At 33.3% G+C, this 23,411-nt stretch overlaps 1 protein-coding gene across 1 annotated transcript; it reads left to right on the top strand.

Moving 5' to 3' along the window:
• The first annotated feature begins 15,911 nt into the window (after positions 1 to 15,911).
• Positions 15,912 to 22,367, top strand: LOC126827994 (alpha-L-fucosidase). The gene is made up of 9 exons (XM_056102280.1): positions 15,912 to 15,971; positions 18,179 to 18,477; positions 18,578 to 18,684; positions 19,181 to 19,311; positions 19,758 to 19,891; positions 20,192 to 20,289; positions 20,653 to 20,785; positions 21,141 to 21,311; positions 22,118 to 22,367. Exons 1-9 carry the CDS (start codon positions 15,912 to 15,914, stop codon positions 22,365 to 22,367), a joined length of 1,383 nt encoding a protein of 460 aa, XP_055958255.1.
• Positions 22,368 to 23,411: the final 1,044 nt, after the last annotated feature.

Genomic DNA, 23,411 nt, shown 5'->3' on the forward strand with positions numbered 1-23,411 from the left:
GTAGTTTAAGCTCATCATGTAAAAGAATAAAGTTACAAGAAGAATCTCTGGCTGTAATAAAACATAACTCTGATGAAAAATACGACAATGTTTCAGATGATGATATTATGACTTATCCAATGTCTTCATCAGTTTCAAATTGTGACGTCAACTCTGATGATTTAAAATGTTTTGATGATTTGCTTGTGTTGAACTTTACAGATGATTCAAAACATGAACAACTAAATGATATTTGTTCAGATCTAACAGAAGATGCTAATTGTGATGATGATTGGTGGAACAAAGCTTAAGGTTTTATAGATGAAACTAATGAACTAATTCGTGATAAACGTCATAAATTTGATATATCAGATCTTTCTTCATCTTCAGATAATGACGATAAAGAAATATATATTTCAGTTTTTGATAATAATGATGATGATGTTGATATCTGCAACTTGTTTCATGTTGATCATATTTTCTAAATATTTATATATTTTGCATATTGAATTATACATAGTGCTACCTTATTTATTTGTAACTATAAATAATATATTATATTTGTTTTATTTAGATTGTATAAAGTAAATGTATAGAGAAAGAATGTCTTGATCTTATAGCATCACGCGGAAAGTATAATGTTGTAACCGTATGTCTTAATATGAACAAACCAGTTTTCTTACAATTCTTAGATGGGGAAAACTTTCAGATTTGGATCTTAAATTATTGGTGCTAGGGCCGTAATTGCCTCTGTAGGACGATTGTGATATTTCGGTTGAGGGACTCGACTACGTCTTTTCCAAATCCCATTCCCAGTCTACGTTACTGCCGAAAAGGTCGTGGAAACCAATTAAGAACCGATCGCATGGATTTAGTAAAAAGGTAATAAGGTATTTTCCACGGCATGAATCTTTGAACATCCTCTGTAAGAATGTAATATAATCTCGGTTGGATGACCGAATGGTTAGCACCTGCGCGCTGTATCATTGGTCATTGAGTCAATTGGCGTGGTTTAGAATCCCCGCTCAAGAGAATTAGTGAAATAAATTAAACTATATGTTAGTCCCGAAATGACCTAGTCTGTGTCGAGTGGACTTATACCCCACTTGAATTTTCTGCTAATAATGTTAAATTTTTCTTTACCCAAGATTTTGTGTATCTTTGAGACTATATATGGACCCAATATCACAAATGATGGCTATCACAGTTTATGAACTAATATAGTCATTAACCTAAATACCTCAAGTGATTGCTTTGTCTTAGATCTGACCAAATTCATATCACCATACTATGTTCAACTGTACCCCATTAAACTGGAGTCTGTTCTGGTATTATTGTTGGTGACGAAAGTGTAAAATTTTGACTTTTTACTATTAATATCTAATTTCCATTTATTACACCAGATATGAACAGTGTCTAGCATATTGTCGAAAGTTCTTCTTCACTTGGCACACGAAGAACAGTATCACGCGCATAAAAGCAAGATACTTAGGGTTACCCTGTTTTAAATTATTGACTTCCACAGCTTGATCGTTTATCAAAACGGAGAATATTGTTGATGTCAGAAGACACACTTATTTAACTTCTAAATTAACATCAAACCAATCCGTTGTAATTGTTGTATGGTAACTCATACGAAATGCACTCTTGGTATTAGTGTTCAATGACTGCACCGCGTTCAGAATCGGGCCATACTATATACCGGAAAACACCGGAAACATACGGAAAACACCGGAAGACAACCGGAAAACAACCGGAAAACACCGGAAAACACCATTTTATACTGAATACCGGAAAACATCGGAAAAACACTAAATACCGGAAAACATCCTAAATACCGGAAAACACCCTAAATAGGTAAGCCGGAGCCTAGTCCTCTGTGTGCGGTTTTGGACCAAGTGAGCGCCGATAAAGGAAGGTCAAGGTCATAACGATGTTCGTTTTACAAATAGCCCCCCCCCCCCCTAAAAAAAAAAATATAGAAATTTCCGATTTTTTTTCTCTAAAATTTTGTTGATGCCTATTATGTTTTGAATGTTTTAAAAGACGTAATCAGTCTACCTCCATCATTGACCATATTTTATTTTGTATTTTAATTTTAGTTTTCAGTAAATTTCAGTAGATTTCAGTGTTTCAGTATTTCATTAGATTAAACACTGCCCTCGGAAGGCCCCATTATATGCCGGTTGCGCCGGTCTCCTGGTTCTTACCAGTAACGCTGGCATCAGGGTGGTATGTATTAGTGGAAGGCACGACTAGGCCAACTCCTCCCTAGGTAACAAAAAATCGCATCATAAAACAACAAGTATCATCAAAAGCGAGTTAATAAATCTCTGAATAGTTCGAGTTGAAGTTCCAAGTTTAACCGCTATGTGTCCTAATCACCAAACGAAATGGATGCCAAGCAATTATCGGACAGGCTGTAATCTGAAAAGTGTTTATCCTTTCCAAGAGCTATCCATCTCGTTGGAAGGGCTAAAAATCTACTTGTTTCTGAGCTTACTTTCGTTCCAGGATCAAATATAATCACTTGAATCATAATAATATTCAACATATTCCATCATATTCCGAGTGCCGCACACATGATCTTTTTCTGGATTACTTTTCGAGCTTTTTTCCCCAACTTGTTGACCAGTTTTCCTTGAGAAAACTCCAACTTTCGCCCAATTGTCCATGAGAAAAGTACATATTCTATCTTACTACATTGACGGGAAGTGGTAAGCTGGACGTCTGTGAAAAGGGTTGATCGATAAATTTTCAAGGAAGCAATTGTTGTTTTTGTTTGTGAAATAGAGGACTCTAGCCGATGAGGCTACTTTCTCCCAGAGAACCTCCGGCAACCAATTTGTTTTATGTACTACTATCGTAATAAAACATTACTATGTTAACCACTTCCTGGTGGCTGAAGACTTACACCGAATGCGTATTCGGAAAAAAATGTCCCCGAGAAAATGTTTTTTTCCGACAATCGATATTCGAGATGTCTTCTGTTGCACAAATTATACTGCACTGTGTAAGAACTTGCATCCTTTGATGGAAAAGTATCATTTGCACTATTTCAAAGTAAACCTGCATTTTCGTATATCATCCCGTAATTTGTGATTAATGACAATGACTGTAGAAATAATATGGCTTGAGGAACGAGAGAGATCTATGTTCGTCACGTGACTGGACAGTCCACCCCCGCCCCACTCTGACGATGATCCCTCCCGGAGCGGCGCGGCGCGGCGCGCTCTCTAAAAAAATCTCGGGCACAGTTTACTCTTCTAAGTTTTCCGGTCGCTATTTAGTAACCTGGAGTTTCGTCCTCGTGTGTGGTTTTGGACCAGGTGAGCGCTGATGAAATAAGTTCATTAACATACAAGCGAGCGATCGCCTACGGTCAAAGAAAAATTTCTTTTCAGATTTTTTTAACAATTTTTTTCCAGTATTTTTCTCTGTCAAATTATTTTCTACGGAATGTTTTTTTATTAAACCAATTTTTCGGAAAAATTCGAATTTTTTAATTTTTTTTTTTGGGGGGGGGGGGCTATTTGTAAAACGAACATCGTAATGACCTTGACCTTCCTTCATCGGCGCTCACTTGGTCCAAAACCGCACACAGAGGACCAGGCTCCGGGTTACCTATTTAGGGTGTTTTCCGGTATTTAGGATGTTTTCCGGTATTTAGTGTTTTTCCGGTGTTTTCCTGTATTCAGTATAAAATGGTTGTTTTCCGGTGTTTTCCGGTTGTTTTCCGGTTGTTTTCCGGTGTTTTCCTGTGTTTTCCGGTATATAGTATTGCCGCATTTCCACGGAATTTAAGGAGTTTATTCCATGGACTTTCTCTATGGCAAAAATCAAAAGCCTTGAAAACATCAATAAACAGGCATAGGGGCGATATATAATATACGATATGTTATATATTAGGATGTATGAATAACATACTGGGGGAATTGTATAAAACTAAAACATTATTTCTCTACAAATTTACTTTATACAATTTGAATAAAACAAATACATATTATTTATAGTTACAAATAAATAAGGCAGCACTATGTATAATTAAATTTACAAAAGAAATAAATATTTAAAAAATATGACCAACATGAAACAAGTTACATATATCAACATCATCAGCAGCATTATCTAAAGTTGGAATATGTATTTCGTTATCATCATTATTTAAATCAGGAATAAATATATCTTGATCATCATTATTTAAAGATGAAACCAGATCTGATGTATCGAGTTTATTATTTTTATCATCACTTAGTTCATTAGGTTCGCCTATAAAACCTAAAGCTTTGTTCCACCAATCATCATCACAAATAGCATCTGCTGTTAGATCTGAACAAATATCATTTAGTTGTTGATTTTTTGAATCATCAGTAAAGTTAAACACAAGCAAATCATCAAAACACGTCAAGTCATCAGAATTGACGTCACAATTTGAAACTGATGAAGACATTGGATAAGTCATAATATCATCATCTGAAACTTTGTCGTATTTTTCATCATAGTTATGGTTTATTACAGCCAGAGATTCTTCTTGTAACTTTATTCTTTTACATGATGAGCTTAAACTACTTTCTTCACTGCTGATTCTCTTCTTTATACCGCCATGTTGTCTACTGACGTCATTAAATTCTGGTTTTAATCTCCAATATCCACCTTTACCAGATTCATTGTTTCTTCGTGGAACTTTTTCAAAGCGTTTATTCAAAGATAAATCATGTCGAATTGAATTTTTCCAGTGAGTATCAGCCATTTTGTAATAAGGAAAGTTTACAGTGATCCACTTGTAAATTGATGAAATGTTCATTTTCTTTTCCTGTGTTTCGTTAATGGCCATAGAGATGAGAGTGGCGTAAGAATGTGAAGGTCTAATGGTACCGTTATTCTTATGTGCTCTATATTCTGTAGAACTATTTGAATTAAATACTGGTGGATGAACCAATATGTTACTGTAATTATCTGTTGAAACAGTTGATTTCTGGCTACTGGATGATGTAGAGGAAGACGTGGTTAGATTATGTAACCAACTCAGCTCTGTCAGACTTTCATCAATATCACAACGAGCCGTATTGTACGAGTCTAGTGGATTCTTGAATAACCAGTTATTTAGTAAACGTTTAGCTAGAATATTTCTAGAAACAGACGACATGTTGATTATTAAAAGTAGTAGATATGTCTTGTAGAAGAGTTAATGGTATACTAACATATTTTACATATCTTCTATATATACCATTCTATACTTCTACTGTATTACAACATATTGTAATCCTATCAACTCTTCTATTCAATAATCACTTCTATATCTTTATATTAGACCAGATTAAGTGAGTTAAGTTTATACCCTGTTAGAGTGTATTGTGATTCAATGTTGTCGCACCGACACACGCCGTCGTCGGGGAGTTTAGTCTTTTAGATTAATTTTAATTAGTTTAATTTTAATGAGATTAAGTAGAGTATACAGGCATTTTTGCCGTTATTCGCCGTCGTCGAGATATTAAACATTGCAGATGAATTTCTAAATTAATTAATTTTAATGCGATTAATTATAATGACTACAATATAGTTGTTTTTTACTTTCGAGATTTATTGATGTAGGTAGGAATAAACCGTGTAGCCGTGAAATATTATCTGACATTTTACTGTTGAATCATAATATTTTACTTTTTAACTTTGAATATAGAATACCATATTGAATAAAATCATGTTTATTAGACGGTTAAATATCAGTTAATATTTTATATTCACTGTTAAACAGTTTAATATCAATTAATATATTATATTCACGGTTACACGGTTAAATATCCGGCAATATTAATTTATATTTTATTTTATTTATTATTATTATTATTACTGTTGAATCATAATATTTAACTTTTTAACTTTGAATATAGAATACCATATTGAATAAAATCATGTTTATTAGACGATTAAATATCAGTTAATATTTTATATTCACTGTTAAACAGTTCAATATCAATTAATATATTATATTCACGGTTAAACGGTTAAATATCAGGTAATATTAATTTATATTCATGGTTAACCAGTAAAATGTCAGATAATTTCTATTTAAATCGGGTGCTTCCTTATTTAAACTATAATGCTGCATATCTGCTTTTTCAAAAGTCAACCTCGAACTAATTAAATAACATATTCAAAAGGCATAGTATTTCCAGCTGCCTATGCGAACAAAGTAATTCACATATTTATAATTTTAAAAAGAACACGAGATTCAAGAGATTTACACACTGGCACATAATGGTATTGGAATAATATAAGCAATGATAGCATTTTAATCAATTGTTTATTAACCCTTTAAATGTGTATTTAAAAAAAATACAACACTGATCAATTTATTGCTTTATTGGCAGAGAAAAAAACTATATTTTATGTCAAGTACACAAAACAATATGATACAGGTAACCTTAAAATATAATATTGATAATAATATAATATATCTGATTAAAATGTACATGGACATCGTACATTGTTTGATTAAAGGATGTAATCACCCAATTAACTGATTGGCATACTAGATCATGATGTCATGATAATATGAAAAATATTAATTCAATTTAAAAGCTGAACTGGTGTAGATTTGGCGCTGAAAAATCACGTGCTTTATTAATCTGAGCAGACATTGTAATCCTATCAACTATTCTATTCAATAATCACTTTATTTTAAACTACATTAAGTGATTTAAATTTATACCTAGTTAGAGTGTATTGTGATTTCATTTTTAATCGCATCGATACACGCCGTCGTCGGGACGTTTAGTCTCTCTGGATTAGTTTTAATTACCGATAGTTCAATTTTAAAGAGATTAATTAATAGTATATCAGCGATATGTTTTGAACGATTCGGATTTAATTCGTTTGCCGATAATCCCAGTCGCCAGGTTGTTTAACCTTTTGGATTAATTCCATTAGGTTATAGTATTTTAGATCGTTTGGGATGTATTCATTTAGTTTCAATTTGAATGAATAGGTTTAATTAATCAAGATGAAGATTTATTTTTAAGCGCCTCAAAAGCACACTGTACAGAATACATAATATCAAAGTTATACCTGTGAAAATCTGAGTGTATTTTAATTTGGTATTTTAATTTGGTATTTTAATTAAATAATAATTTATATTACAATTATAATTCCACAATGCATGGATTTGTCAAATTTACAGACTTCTATCCCTAAAAGATATACATGCAATCGCATGAATGAATGATAATATTAAATAACACTCGTTTACTTGCGACTTTGTAACCATCGTGGGATTACACATTATCAGATGCATTCAAATGTCTATTCAGTTGATTCTATTTGTCGATTTTGATTTGTTGGTAGTGTTTTAAGAGTCTGATGAACTAATGTTAACCCTTTTAATATCTACAGTTAAAGGGTTAATCAACCAGCAATCGAACTATTTTTGATCACTGATGATATCCAAAACACATGTACATGTATGTGTGTATCCTTTTAACAACCGTCATTTCATCAACAAATTATAAAGATTGCTGTGTTTATACAAGGCAGTGAGTTCATGCTAACCTGTGAAACATCTGTAGTCAAAGAGTTAATCAGTCTTTAATGATTTACATCTTTATTGTTATTTTTTTTAAAATGGTAAAAAATAAAACTAATTTATGTAAACATAAGTTGATGACCAGCAGGCAATATTATACCAAGTTATATTAATAAACCGTGAACAAGAAAGTACACCAAATTATATTAGGAATTTATGCAAAGAATGATAAAAATAATGTAGATCAAGTTATATTAGGAAACCATGAAAAGGACGATCTAAAGAAAGCATATTATGTTATATTAGGAAATTGCGAAAAGGACGCTCAAAAGAAGTTATAATATTAGAAAACTGAGAAAAGGACGATCAAGTTATATCTGTCTTTAGGTGCTATACCTTTTCCAGGGTTGCTTTGTTGAAAATATATTTTTCTGTACATGTTATTTCTTTCTAACCTCAACTGATAACCGCAAGATCTTTAGGTAAAATTTATTTACCCAAAAGGAAATATTATGTCGCTAGTATTGTACTGACAGATGACGGACAGTATGTAATGTATCAATAATAGTGCTGAATTAATACACAGTGCATGTATGTTAGCCCAAATAGTCCTTACAAAAAACTCTGAAACATGTTCTTTTTTTTTACATTTGTTGATCAGATCTTGGAGAAAAATTCGTAGTACAAATTTATGCCTTAAAAATACCCAGATGATATGGTATGGTATACTTTTTGAATACCAAACACATGCAATTGAACACCTATACCTATTTAGAAAGACAAACTATTTCACAAACTATTCCATAATATAACTGACACACTGCTTTCGCATTTATTTATTTTAACAGATTGTACCGATTGCGAACAACAGAAGAGTATATGTAAGAAATTTTACGAAAGAAACGTACACGACAATCTAAAACGTAATTTAATATGAAGATAAGATCAAGATCAAATAAAATCTACACCTGTGAACCATCTGGTAATCTTAGGTTAAAACCGCACATAATGATCATACCTGAAAAGTAATGAGCATTGTCAGTCAGATCGATCTATAATTATTCAGATTAATCCAATATCAGATAGCATTTATGGTAATGAATCACTAACGTGGAATATTAAAGTGGAGGGAGTATACGTACTCATGTATTGTGTTCAAGCCATGGTATATCTTAATATACCTGTTTATGTGGCTCGGTGAGTTAACCGATGGCTAAATAAGAATGATGTTGGCCAGAAAGTTCCTCGCGAATTTCCTAGCCTGGTGCCAAACTGTCAATGGCACCGGTCTGGCAACGAAAAGGGTCTTGTCACTCTAATGGTACGAAAATACGAGGTTCGATGTGTGCCATTGGCAGCACGTTAAAAATCCACCAACAGTTAGAAATGGAAATGCCGCCGTACTGGCCAAATTTTCGGAAGCCTGCATTTATAAGCACTATCGATACAGAAGACTAAGACATTAATCCCCATTTCATTCCATTCATTTATTTCAACTGACGCAATATTGATTCTATACTTACCAATTAAAGGCGCCATTCCAATAATAGCAAACAGATAAAACCACCCAAAATTTCCCAAAATGTATGACATAAGAGGACCGGTAACTAGTGCTGCTATACTCTGTAATAATGATATTATTGAAATATATTAAAAATACTACAGCTTTATCTCTTGTTTTACTCCCGTAGGATATAATAGTTAACTATATGTATATGAGCCTTGGAACTCATCGAAGTCGTTTCAATATATATAACAAGTAGGTAATTCCCTGTTAATATTAATATTAAAAGTTAAAATAATAATTTTATAGAATTAATCATTAATTTTAATGATCTAACAGTATGTGTTACTGATGGCCATTTTCTATTTTTATATACTTACAAGAACTGAATTCCTAGGGGAAGATAACCGATTTCGTTTTTGTACGAGGGGCTTGATTTCCAAAAGGGAAATATTATTTGGCTTATTAACGCATAGACCATCAACAACGTTCTCAGAAATTAACTTACATATCCCACAGCTAAAACAGCCTGGTTTGAAGACTGATGCTCAATGCCAAAACTTCTGGGAATTATACTGCGAAATACCGAAAAGGCTCCACCGAACAGCACGAATATTGCGGACAACCACACTGTATAGGCTATTACACCCATATGTTTAGTAAAATATAGCGTCTCTATGAAAAGGCCAGCTAACCCACTCATCAATATTATAGTCCACTTTTATGAAACATAAAAAGAAAATATTTAATTTAGGTTTTTTTTACACTGTAAAATGAAGAATCTAAAGAATATATTTAATGCATGGCCACAGCAGCCCCGTAGACCAACCGTTCACTAATCGAAAAATAGGTCTCATACATTAATCCAAAAACAATGTCTATACATTGGAAATCATTTGCTAAACTAACTACCACCCTAAAAACGATTATATATACCTTATGTGATATTTTATCAGCCAACAAACCAAAACATGGTCTAATAACTGCACCAAGAAGAGCTGCTATTCCACCAATTTCAGACAATACAATATCATTACCAATGAATGATTCTCCAAAGGTCTATAATGAAATAGTTTTAATGCATGTAGTAAAATCGAAATAAAATGTGCGAATTGAGATTTTTGGGGAGAAGGGAGAAACGTAACAATATTAGGAAATAACGTGGCTCATGCTAACATTATAGGCTGTGCATACGTGAATAAATTATCCAAAATAATATTGCGTTGCCAGATAACAAATACACAGAGAACTATTTACTTTTAGAATAGATCCCTGCCTTAAATGGCCACCTTATACAAAAATTAGTATACTATTTTGTAATGTGGTTCTAATCCGTTTCACATCTTTCATACACATAAAGACTAAATAATCATTTTGTTTTTTATTTAATGGAAACAGAATAAATATTTATCAAAATTATAGACGTATACGTGGCGTTTCTGATGTCGTCGTATATTATTATGTTGTGATGAAAGTTCGCGTCAGCAAGTTTGATAAAAAAAAAATAAAATAAAAAAAACCTTTAGTTTGGTTTGGGTTTACAATGTTTTATTGAAATGGACGATAACTTTGTCTAAACGTGATGCAGAAATCAAAGTTTCGATAAGGCTAATCTTTACGATATGTATGAAAATAATCGCGGCAAGTTTGAACAAAACTCAGAAATGTTCTGGCCGGTACAGTGTTTAAAACGTTTCGGTAACGGCGGTAATAATTGCAAAAATTGTTGCGTGACTTTGAACAAGGTCTTTCCTTATTGCTAGTCGAACGATATGATACTGTAGACGTGTCGAAACTTATATTATGATATAAATGCACATACCTTATATGTCCCTAGAACTACAATGGTTGAACTCAAATAGAGAAATCCAACAACAGTTAAAATATACATAGCTGGCTGTTTAACCACTTCTTTTAGATTCATTATATAAGCGGAATATTGAAAAGTTTGAATTCCACTGCAATAGTAAAAGATTATAAGCTATATTACATTTCTAAATATTTTTGAAATAGTTCGGTTTGCACTGTGTTTATAAAAAATGTTGGGAAATACAAACTGTATCAATAATTGTTTATATTCTGTAATTCAATGGAATATATTTATAACTGTAAGTTGTGTGTATATATGGACACCAGATGGCGCTAATACAAACTATGTTTGAATTGAATCCATAGTTAAGCGTTGTAACAAATATTTGCCAGCTACAAAAACATAAATACATTAAAAAAACTGAATTGTGTGGCGCAGATATATACAAGTGTAAGTAACAAAGATGAAAACTTAACAACAATAAAATAGCAAGCAAATAATTGTTTGAATCTCTGCGATATCACTTTTGTGGAAACAGACGTTAAAGAACCAATCTGATTAAGCTTGTTTAAATTCATTGCACAAAATTCGAACCGACTGGTTTTTTTTTGTATATAAATTGTGACATGAGTAGTTTAGGCATGCTTTAACCCATTTCTTTTGGTTTAGTTAGTTTCATTTATATAACTACAGAAAATAATAATACTTACTGAGTGGAGCTCTGTTTCCCGTTATCTTCTAAATTAACATATTCACCATCTTTGTTATCCTTTGAATATTAATTAATATGGTTCACATTCTGAGATTAAAGTTTCGATTTGTTCTCCTTATTTGAAATGGAAATAATATTGGCTGATAGTAATTCAAAGGATTAATTCAATAAAGGCAGGTCAGAAAAAAAAAATATATCATCTTGGATTTCCTGACAAGAATGGGTTATACCTCGGTCGTCAACTGACCAGCCGCACATGTGACCAAAAAAGGTTGCGGGTATATCCTTAAAATACTTAAATTAATTTCTTTTGACAAGTATGATCCGAATATCTATATTTGCCCTTTAAAGGCGCTATATCTCTATTCATTTTGTCTTAAATATTGGATTTCAAAAACCCATTTTTTCACGGTAAGATGACAACATCAATGTTGACTTATAAATATCTTGGTTTTAAAAAAAAAATACTAGCTATATATAAAGAAACGGTATTACCTTTGGTGCTTCACATATCATAGGGATACCTATCACATGAATCCCCGTTGCCATACAGCCTAACAACAGGAACAGGTAAGGGGTTCTTTCTATAATTCCTATATCGGAATAAACACTGTTTTCACAGAGAAAAAAATGAATATTATATTTAATATTCCTGTGAACAAATTTGAAACGATGAACGGAAGTATTGTATTAATTGTGGATACTAATAGTTAAAAAAAAATTGGATTGTGCTATTTTTTTGAAGGGTTTCGCTGGTAAATAGTGATCCTAAAATGAATGAAAACGCAATACTAGAGGGGAGGAAAATCTGAAAAAAGGATAAAAATATATAATAAATGTTACTGGCACTCGCCAAATGAAATTCTAATTATCAAATATGTTTTTATAGAAATTTTATTGTTTTGTAGATGGTTTAGTAAAAGCGTTCTGTCGTTTGTTATAGTATTTTGTTTTATAAACAAGATGGTGGGAATTTTTACTTACTTTACTGGACCAAGGCTTATATTGGTCTTTAGATCCAAGGGATTTGTATACTTCGTTAAAACTGTGTTGATAAAGATAACGCCCGAACCAAACCCAGTCACCACTAAACATATGCTGAATCCTATCTTGTTTGGCATCCACTGTGATAAAAAAATTTATTGTATACAATTAAACTTTGGTAAAATTTAATTATACATAGTGCTGAATTATATATTTGTAACTATATAAATAATATGTATTTGATTTTTTCAACTCTGATGATTTAAAATGTTTTGATGATTTGCTTGTGTTTAACTTTACTGATAAATCAAAAAATCAACAACTGAATGATATTTGTTCAGATCTAACAGCAGATGCTATTTGTGATGATGATTGGCGGAACAACGCTTTAGGTTTTATAGATGAAACTAATGAACTAATTCGTGATAAAAGTCATAAATTTGATATATCAGATCTTTCTTCATCTTCACCTGTCAGTGATGCAAGACAGAGTGTCCGGCTAGGAAATGCGTATGTTTGTTCAGATGAGACGAAAATCCGAGATCCAACATATGTACTTGTAAATGCCACTCTCTGGGAGTAAGAGAGAGAGAGAGAGAAATGGGGTTTAACGTCCACTCGACACAGACTAGGTCATTTCGGGACTAACATATAGTTTAATTTTATTTACATAATTCGCTTGCACGTAGAGGTCTTTAGCAGTGGGAGGAAACCGGAGGACCCAGAGAAAACCCACGAGGTTGGGCAGGCGACCCTACTCCTTGCCACGTACAACCGGGGATTCGAAACCACGCCAGTCGACTCAATGACAGACTTTATGATACAGCGCGCGCACGCTAACCATTCAGCCATCCACCCCCCCTTATGGGAGTAAGACGTTATGGGTTATTACTTGAATAATCATGAATTTTCAACTACGACAAACCAGCTGTCCATATATTGACGAGGATATATTAATGGATATTTTGAATTACAGATTTTTAACTATATTAAGTATTACTTACCTGTGCTACATTAGAAACCGTTGCATTAATAGCTTGAGCAACTCCAATTCCAGGAATCAATCCAAAAGTTATAGCTACTAACCAGATCGAGTGCTGAACAGAGAAGTAGGTTAAAAAATAACTCAGACTGAAAACCAAAGAACAGTGAACTATTGGTAATAAATTTTCTCATCCCCCCACCCTAAAAAAACCCCAAAACATAGTTTAGATATTAATTTCCAAAATTTCAACCACTTAAAACACAAATTTATCAATTCCGGAATACTGTCAAGACAGAAATATATATTTTTCAATTAGAATTAAAATGACACTTTCGTCTAGATTACGTGCCTCCGTATATAAGGAACTTAGTAGGACAACATTTTAAATGTGATGGACCTCAACTTACTCCACTATAATTGTACCGATAATAACTGTAGTTCGAATGCCAAAGTTTTGTTCCAGGAAGGTAGTGATGACCGATGCTACCATCCCAGCAAAGAACAGAGACGTTATCCAAACTTCAGTACCAACATCTTTTCTTTCATACTTTCCTTGGGAGTGAAGATAAGAAATAATGTATGGAGATACATTACCTAGAAAATTAATACATAATCACTTATTTAATAAGAAACCAACTCCCCGTATAAAACCTTGCTAATGAGCGAATAACATGAAAGAAAACCAATTATGACTTAATTATTTAAATTAGAGACCAATACTATACAACATATAAATCAAATAGATATTCAAACATGAAGCAAACAAATTCACATAAGTTCGGACGTAGTACGTTAGTTTTTTGAAATTCACAAAATGAGAAGGCTTATCAGTCGCCAAAGGGAGAGAATTGATGTTTAACATCCACACAACAGTTGACCAACATTAAGTATGTCTTTATTTCAATAATTTCATAGCAGTGGAAGAGAACGAACACTCGGTTTAAGGATGTCTTATGTTTGTACCTTTTAAGATATTCCGATTTTTCTGTTCTTAAATTTCATTTTTGTTTACATTATTGAATACCAATTTTAATGTTCAGACTAAACGATATTACATACTCACCAGATAAATTTCGTTTTTTTTATCATTTCGATGTGGGGATTAAAATATTAATTAATCACCAGATAAATCTACTTTTTCATTACATTAGCGAATGTTAATTTTAACGTTGAGAGATTGAATACTCACTAGATAAATGTCTTATTTTTTTTATATATAAGCAAATATTAATTTTAATGCTGAGACTAAAAGGTATTAATTACTCACCAGATAAATAGACAACCCCAAGAGGAAACTGTGTTATTATAGATCCAACTAAATTAACATATTTTTTAATATCAGCCATAGTTTGGTGTTACTAACATAACTAACTATACACACATAATAAAGTTACAGTAAGTCAAGTCAAATATTTGAAAAAAAAAATCAATAAAAAAAGAAATCGTTCTTCTAGAGAGAACATGAAATATGCATTTTCTGATAACCGTTATCACTTTTATTCTGGACACAATAGATGTATTATAAAGATTATAAAATTTGCATTTATTGAAATGTATTAATAATATATGTAGACTTATACATCTTGAAAATAAATATGTCAAGATTTGTCAATTGATACTCAGCTTCATAAACGTTTTATTAAGTTTTATCATAGTATTTTTATACTTAGTAGTAATTTATGTCTTCATATATGTGGACGTACTGCATTGTTAGGAAGTACATCTGCTATGTGCAACATTATCAATTACTTATCGCATTTCTAATCTATAGTCTGTATCAAAGTTGTACACATACGCTAACGCCCTCTGGTGTAATAATGTTGATAATTCATTATATTTTTCTGGACATTTTCATTTCAAGATTTTAACTTCAAGACTTTTTGAAACGTAGAAAATATTTTCATAAGAGTTCAAATTCCAGATTTGTTTTAGATACTTTCAGAAACCAATGAATTGATTTCTTTGTCGTGTAAAATTAAGAAATTATTTTTTAATTTTAATATTTAATGATATATAAAAGTTACCGATAAAACGCCGAAAATGAAACATAAGGTCAATTTTTTGTTTAAAATGTTGATTTTGTGCATGAAATGTTGACATAAGAATGTAGACTCAAGAATCATTAGTTTAGAATGTTGCGTTCGTGTCTAAAATGTTCAAACTGGAATGTAGAAAGAAGAATCATGAATATTGTCCCGTTTGGTCTTCCATATATACGAGAATACATAGATTTAAGAGATTGTTCACCATCTGAATATATAAACTTTAATGAAATAATTAATCAACTCTGTATTAATTGAGCACATATATATATATTTATATGTATTAATTTTCCATATTTATTGTACTTAGTGTACGGATAAAGGTTATTATTATTTGTAAGTCTTCATCGTGTTGTAGAATTGGAATTATTCCCAAATGTCAGAAAATATAAAAAAGTGGATTTTTTTTTTTGCCGGTATATCGATGGCTTTAAGTAACACATTGTGACAAAATACATATCAAAAATCTCTCCGCCAACTAATTCCAAAGGTAAAAAGTACCATCATCCCGCCATTAGCCAATGAGAAAATTCAAATGGTATAATATCAACTGATATATTTGGATGTCACTTCATAAATTTATTTCATACAATAAACTTGTAAAAAAAAATCATTTAATTGTAAGTATAAATTTCTGTAGCCATTAATCAAGTTTAAAAAAAAGAAGTTTAGGGTGTTAAAGGGGAATTGTAATCTTGGACTTTCACCCTTCATCTCTATTAAAGGGGCATTATGGGAGATTAGATAAAGAGTTGACAGTTCTCGCTATAATAGTTAAAAATAGATAACGTAAGTAGAATATGCTGAAAGTTGCAGTCAAATTGCCCCACTCTGAACCGTGATATTAGCTTTGGAATTTCGGCTAGCCCCGATCATCATTACTAATGCCGGTATGATAAAAATCAAAGTCTCGATTATCCAATTTTACGTTTAATTATTTTTCAAAAAATGTATTCCAATCCGCTAAATATCGCAGGCTAGGAGATGGCACCGAGAGTTGATTATGGTCTGGATAATTTAATAAATGTCTAATTAATAATTTAGATAAGATTTCAGGCCTAAAGAAAGATCTGCAATAGGCAGATTTAGCTCTTGTATAATGCATGTTTAATCAACAATAAGAACGGGCCGTAACACCGGGTGTAATGATGTGAATCAGCCAGAAATTATTATGTGCCACCTAGGTCTGAGGACTAGAATATGTATATCATTGTCATATCTTGTTGAGCCTTTCTTCGGAAAGCTCGCAAGAGTTTCATCATTCATCAGATTATTATATTTTTTCTAGTCTTCACTGTCGAATATTTAGCCGACAAAAAGGAAAAAAAAATATGACATAAATTGAATTCCAACAGCATAGTTGCACTGTCATTACAACGGTGGACCACGAAAAAACATTGGACGTAAAACCAACCGTTCGCAATTTGAAATGCATGTAAAGTAACCCTTTACATTTGAAGTTGGCGAAAACGTGTTGGCGAGACGTTCAACCCCATTTCTAACACTTGGAGAAGTAGGGAGGTATGCATGTCTATCAATCTGTATTCCAAAACTTACAAGGCATACAACTGTGAATCAGCCAGAAATTATTATGTGCCACCTAGGTTTGAGGACTAGAATTGTCTATATGTATATCATTGTCTATATGTATATCATTGATCCTAACAATTAACACAGGTAATATCCTAAAAAAAATGTCATCATCTTTGGTAATGCCAAATTCGACTTAGTCTAAATCAGAGCTAGGGTGACACGTAGTTCAGCATACGCCCACTAGTAGCTTACCGACCGAATAATTCATGTAAAATTCTTAATATGGATAGGGTTCAGCGTTAATTGTATTCAGAAATCCCAGTAGGGTGATTCCAAGAATTCTGCAAAAAACTAATGTGAAACTCCGAATGTTTATTATTAGTCAAACAATCACTGCAAGTTTTAAAACCATCTCTCAAAAACTATCACCTGTCTAGAGCGATTACACGGTTTTGATGGAAACGGTAAAAAAATCCTTAGAAATAAATGGTAGAAAATGGTTCTGAAAGAATATTAAAAACTCTGCTGAGATAACAAGGTTTTAATGGAAATGACATTAATTCTGCAAGTAGTTGAAAAAGCCCAGCAAGTGAGAAAAATATCTAAAAATCCGTGACCTGTAGATGGGTTATAAAGTTTCGACAGCAGGGACAATACATCTCTGAATAATTTTGAAGTCGAGTTCTATGATGCCAATGAATGGACGACTTTGTTTCAGGCATATTAGACTGGGTGATGATTACAAGATATGTTTGAGATCAATCATCCTCCGAAATCCATATAATTATTGCCGATTTACCTACTTAAGGTGACGGATGTTTGATATTGCTAAAAAGCAACCACTCCTTTCCACGGCATTTGCCATTATCTAAACAATGTATTGAGGAGGTTTTCGTAATTAAAACATAGCACTAACGATATCTCAATGCTCGATATTTTAAAATCAGGTCGTTAAAGACAGCCGGTATATTTACGCACTGCATAGATATCATAGATAAAGTTTTGTATAATGTGACAATGCATGCACATTTACATGATCGCACAAGAATGTTAACAGTGGCATTATACCTAATATTACACATCGTTTTCATTACCATTTGCGCCGATGGAATCCGATATGAACCGAATTGGAAATCTTTAGATTCACGACCGCTTCCAGCATGGTACGATGAAGCAAAATTCAGTATATTCATCCACTGGGGAGTATTTTCTGTACCAAGTTACTCTCCGAATCACGAGAGTGCATGGATTTGGTGGTACTGGAAAGGTCAAAAACTACCATGGATTGTCGATTTTATGGAGAAGAATTATAGACCAGATTTCATGTATGCAGACTTTGCTAAAGACTTTACAGCTGAGTTTTTTGACGCCAATGAATGGGCGAATATATTTCAGGCATCTGGTGCCGAGTAAGTATTACATCAATCGATCGGCCCAGTCATTACCTGCCCGGAAATCTATGTTGCAATACTCTGATAAACCCGTCATCTTTTTTTATCGTGGTTTCAGGTATATGGTTTTCACTGCTAAACATCACGAAGGTTTCTGTAATTGGCCCACTAACCATTCCTTTAACTGGAATTCTATGGCAGTTGGACCTAAAAGGGATATCGTAGGTGTGTATGTATTAATTCACAATTTAAAATCATTACCATCTTCGCTAAACATAATCATATATCGCACTTATCTTTTTTATAGTCAATTTCACTTATTCATAATTTTGTCTTTTTTTATGAAACCTTTTAAATTTCGGATATGGTGTGTAGAATGTGCATATCTATAACATAAAATGCTTCCTGGTCGGTCACTTTATACAATACTTTGGGCGTTATTGACTAAAAACGTTCTTGTTGGTCGGTCCTTGTCGGTGATTAGTAGGACCCTTGTAGGTATCTAATTGTATTCATACCCTTTCCGGATCAATAGATAGCATTTATCTGTGGGATTATATGGTTGAAGGTGAGGTTTTGTCGTGTGCTTAGTTCATGTAGTTGGGAGCTTTGCATTATATTGACATTGTTTTCTGGTGTTGGGACGTAGACATAGTGGTGTATTATGTATGTTAGTTTTGCACTTTTCCTATAATTTAAAAAGCTTTTAAAATTATTTCAGGTGAACTGGCGGCAGCAATTAAAAGTAACACATCTCTTCATTTCGGTTTATATCATTCTCTATTTGAATGGTTCCACCCTCTTTATTTAAGAGACAAAGAAAATAAGTTTACTACCCAAGATTTTGTTTTCGTGAGTACTCATTTAGCCGGACGCACATTGATTCAAATAAACAATAAACAGAAAATAAATTCGTGTTTATTGATTAAATATTGGTTACTATTTGTTTTATTGCCGCAGATTGAAATGAGAAGCAGCAGCTACACAATTTTGTTTTCCGTTTATTGTCTATCTGAATCATTGTGCGTCCGGCTTTAAATGTATGATATAGGTAGTCTACATTGTTGGAAAGCAGCGACATCATATGTGATAGGTACATTATTGTCAAGCAGCGACATCATATGGATATATTCCGCACGGTAGGCTCAAAGTAGCGACAGCTGAAGAGTAAAATCCCCCATCTCAAAACACGATGAACAGAATTCTATTTATGGCTCTGGTTAAGCAGGTGTATAGTTCGTATAGATTCTATATAAGCGAAAATCAGATAAACTAGGACCTATTTCTTCTATTATCAGGATAAAACTTTACCGGAACTTTATGAATTGATAAATGATTACAAACCTGATGTCATTTGGTCTGATGGGGCCTATGGTGGAAGCCCAGAATATTGGCAATCCTTGGAATTCCTTGCATGGCTTTACAATGACAGGTTAGTAACAGCTGTGTTGTTGTATATTACTACTATACAGAATTTGATATTATGTTCCGTATAATTACCCACTTTTTTATATTGCTACAATAAAGAACATGGTGTTATTCCCGATTTCATTAACCACTTTTGTATACTAATACAATAAAGGACTTGATATTATGTGCTGCGGCATTGGTCACTGTTGTCTATTACTGTAATAACGGACACGGTATTATGTTCTGTACCATTACCCACGTCTAATTTATTTTAATTGGTATATTTATTATGCACATATTCATTTAATCTACATATATATAGCCCGGTCAAAGATACAGTAGTTACTAATGATAGATGGGGATCTGGTTCCAACTGTCATCATGGTGGATTCCTGACCTGTTCTGACAGATACCAACCAGGTTTAAAACTTACTTTATGTAACTTCTGTGTGACTGCACGACAAGAATGTTCGAGATTGATCAAGTCGGGTATCTCTAAAATTGACGAGAAAAATGTTCCCTAGTACGAAAAACCGAGGTCCGACCGCGCTCCCCAAATGTTGACCCCATTCGAAAGTTAAAACTATCAAGATCTCGCATTTGTAGTGTTCGTAACAATAATCGTTGAAAGTTATATTCGAATAAGAGTACGTGGATGTGCCATTGTATGTAAACAATTACCCGTAGCTATAGCAAATAAAAAAGTAACAAAGTTATTATTGTTGACGTTGCCATAAACCCATTTCATTACACCATGTACTAAATTATTAGATATTTTTTTAGGGCATTTACTGAAAAGAAAATGGGAGACTGCTGTTACCGTGGATATGATTTCATGGGGATATCGACGAAACGCAGTATTCGATAATTATATTTCAACTAGGGTGGCTCTGAGCACATTAGTTCGAACAGTAAGGTATATAAATATTTCATATTCATTTATGCTCTTGTTAACGAAAGGCAGGATCCAATAAGCTTTAGACATTCAAGGAACAATAATTGCCAGAATACCAATGAAACAGTATCAACACGGAGGGCCAAAATAAGTATTGAATTAGATTGGTACATGGAAGGTCAACTGTTGCTCATCTTCTATCTGGAATTGTTCACCCCGACAAGTCTTATTAAATAATTACGATTTTGAAACAGCCCATAGAACACTTTAAGATTTGCTTCACAGTCACAGCCCCAAAGTTTACAGTCTCGCGGTTGTTCATCACAATGATGGAATTAAATACAATACGTAAATTCCAGCTGATTTTCCATTTTAGCTATGGGGGTAACATGTTGATGAATATAGGACCGACATCATCTGGAACAATTGCTCCTATATTTGAAGAAAGACTACGAGATATGGGAGCATGGTTATCTGTTAATAATGAGGGTATCAAAGGAACTCGACCGTGGACACATCAGAACGACACGATTGCGAGAGGTCTTTGGTAAGATTTCCTCACGGTTTGCTTTGCTTTGCTGTGATGCTATCATGATACCTATTTAGTTTAATTTATTAAGCTAGTCAAATAAATTGTAGAATTAGATCTTCATTTTGTTTTGGTTATTATGGTTTCTTTGGCCTTCAATGTAGAGAGATAATCACAATACACAGGACATTCCCTCGAGCCTGTCATTTACTCCGAGGACAAAGCATCTTCATCATTGGCTAGATCTTTATCCAACAGTAGATGTGTGGCCCTTTAAAGTATCCTTGATGCGTGTCCGAACAAAGGGTTCATCATAGTTCAGGACTCCAAAACGTAACCATAGAAATTATAATTACCAGATGTTTGCCGCAAAATGACCGAAGTATTGTGTTGGCGAACAATATTTGGCACCGTGAGCAAGGGAACTAGAATTAATATTCTCCAGATATTTAAGATGCATTATGAAGCGCTACATCTGCCCAATGAAGATCTTTCGTTTGGCCTCAAATGTTATAGAAATCATTAATTAGACATTTATTTACATGCCAAGCCCATAATCAACTCTACAGATCATTGGATGGTTTTGATTTTCAACGGATTTAAACACGATTGCCAGTTAATAATTAATTAGAAAATGGATAATCGAGACTAACAACGGTAGCAATGACAATTGAGACTGCACTAACTCCGCTCAGAATGAAGTAATTTGACTGAAATTTTCAACATCTTCCCTTTTCATTATCTATTTTCTAACATGATGCATCTTTAACAATTGTAACAAAGAAATCAACATGTATTACGCATTCATTTCCTTTATCTTCTAGGTATACTAAAAAGGGTACCAATGTGTATGCCATATCATTTTACTGGCCCGACAACTCTACACTAAGCTTGGGTGCTCCTGTAACTACACCAACGACAACAGTCACGATGTTGGGATATTCGGGCACAATCTCGTGGAAAGCCAGACCTACCAGTGGTATTGATATCACTCTTCCACCTATACCATTCAATAAGTTACCTTGTCAAAACGCATGGACATTTAAAATGAGTGGTCTATCTAATATAGAATAAAACTAAATGACACACCTTCTATTTTGTTTCTGGTTTATCGTAAAGAACACGAGAACAAAAAATGCATTATATCAGTACGGCTGTTAAATTCTCTGTTTATGAGGATATTTGACAATTCAAAATAGTAATTGAATGTTACTAGATAAGAGAACACGAGAAAAATAGAAATGGTCCGTACATTTACTTGTTTTTATTCATTCTATACTTAATAAAAACATCGTTATACACGGACCTTTTCTATATTGTTTCGTTATCTCTTTTCTAGCCACAGCCAATTTCTGTTTTGAATTATCAGATATCCTCCCACAGTCTCATATAACAACTTTTGGTCTTCGAAGGAATTATTAGTGAGCAGAAATTCGCCCGTCTATCTGTTATCACTCGTCACTTCAGTCAGTTATATAGAAGTATAACTCGAGTTTTCCTTTTGCGTTCGTCAATTCTGTTTGTTGAAACATTGATTACGCATCTATCGTAGCAACGATCTCCGTGTTCAAGTTATATTTGGAACGTGTTAAACCAGTTCTATCACATATGTGATAAAGACTGACACCAATATTGTCCTTTAAAATCGGTTCCGAGAAGATGTCTTTAGCCGTCGGTGTAAACCAGCTAACCCAGTCGTACCACGAAACTTGACTCAATGCCCTCACCATGTTTACCATTCTTCAGATTATTACAATATCGCTATGTTTCTATTTTTCACGGTCGACATTTTTTGGGTAACAAGAAGTAATCACATAATTGGGAATGAACGTCATAACGCAATACTTCGGCCATTAAGTAACTAAATTCCAACTGGCCATCTTTGCATATTCCACCCATGTTAAGAGTAGGCCGTAGCGCCGCTACCCAGGCAAAATTACCCTCATAGCGCACTGTATGGGGTATGCCCGTCATTTCCACCCATGTTCAATACTTAGTCTTGGGAAGGCATACAGTTATATACTATGTGTATGTTCTCCTATCACGCTTCGCCACCGCGCTCCACCCCCAACATATGTGGTATCAAATTAACCAGCATGACTCCGTGAATGTTTTAGG

The sequence above is a fragment of the Patella vulgata genome, chromosome 7 (assembly GCF_932274485.2).
Source record: "Patella vulgata chromosome 7, xgPatVulg1.2, whole genome shotgun sequence".
Classification (NCBI taxonomy): Eukaryota; Metazoa; Mollusca; class Gastropoda; family Patellidae; genus Patella; species Patella vulgata.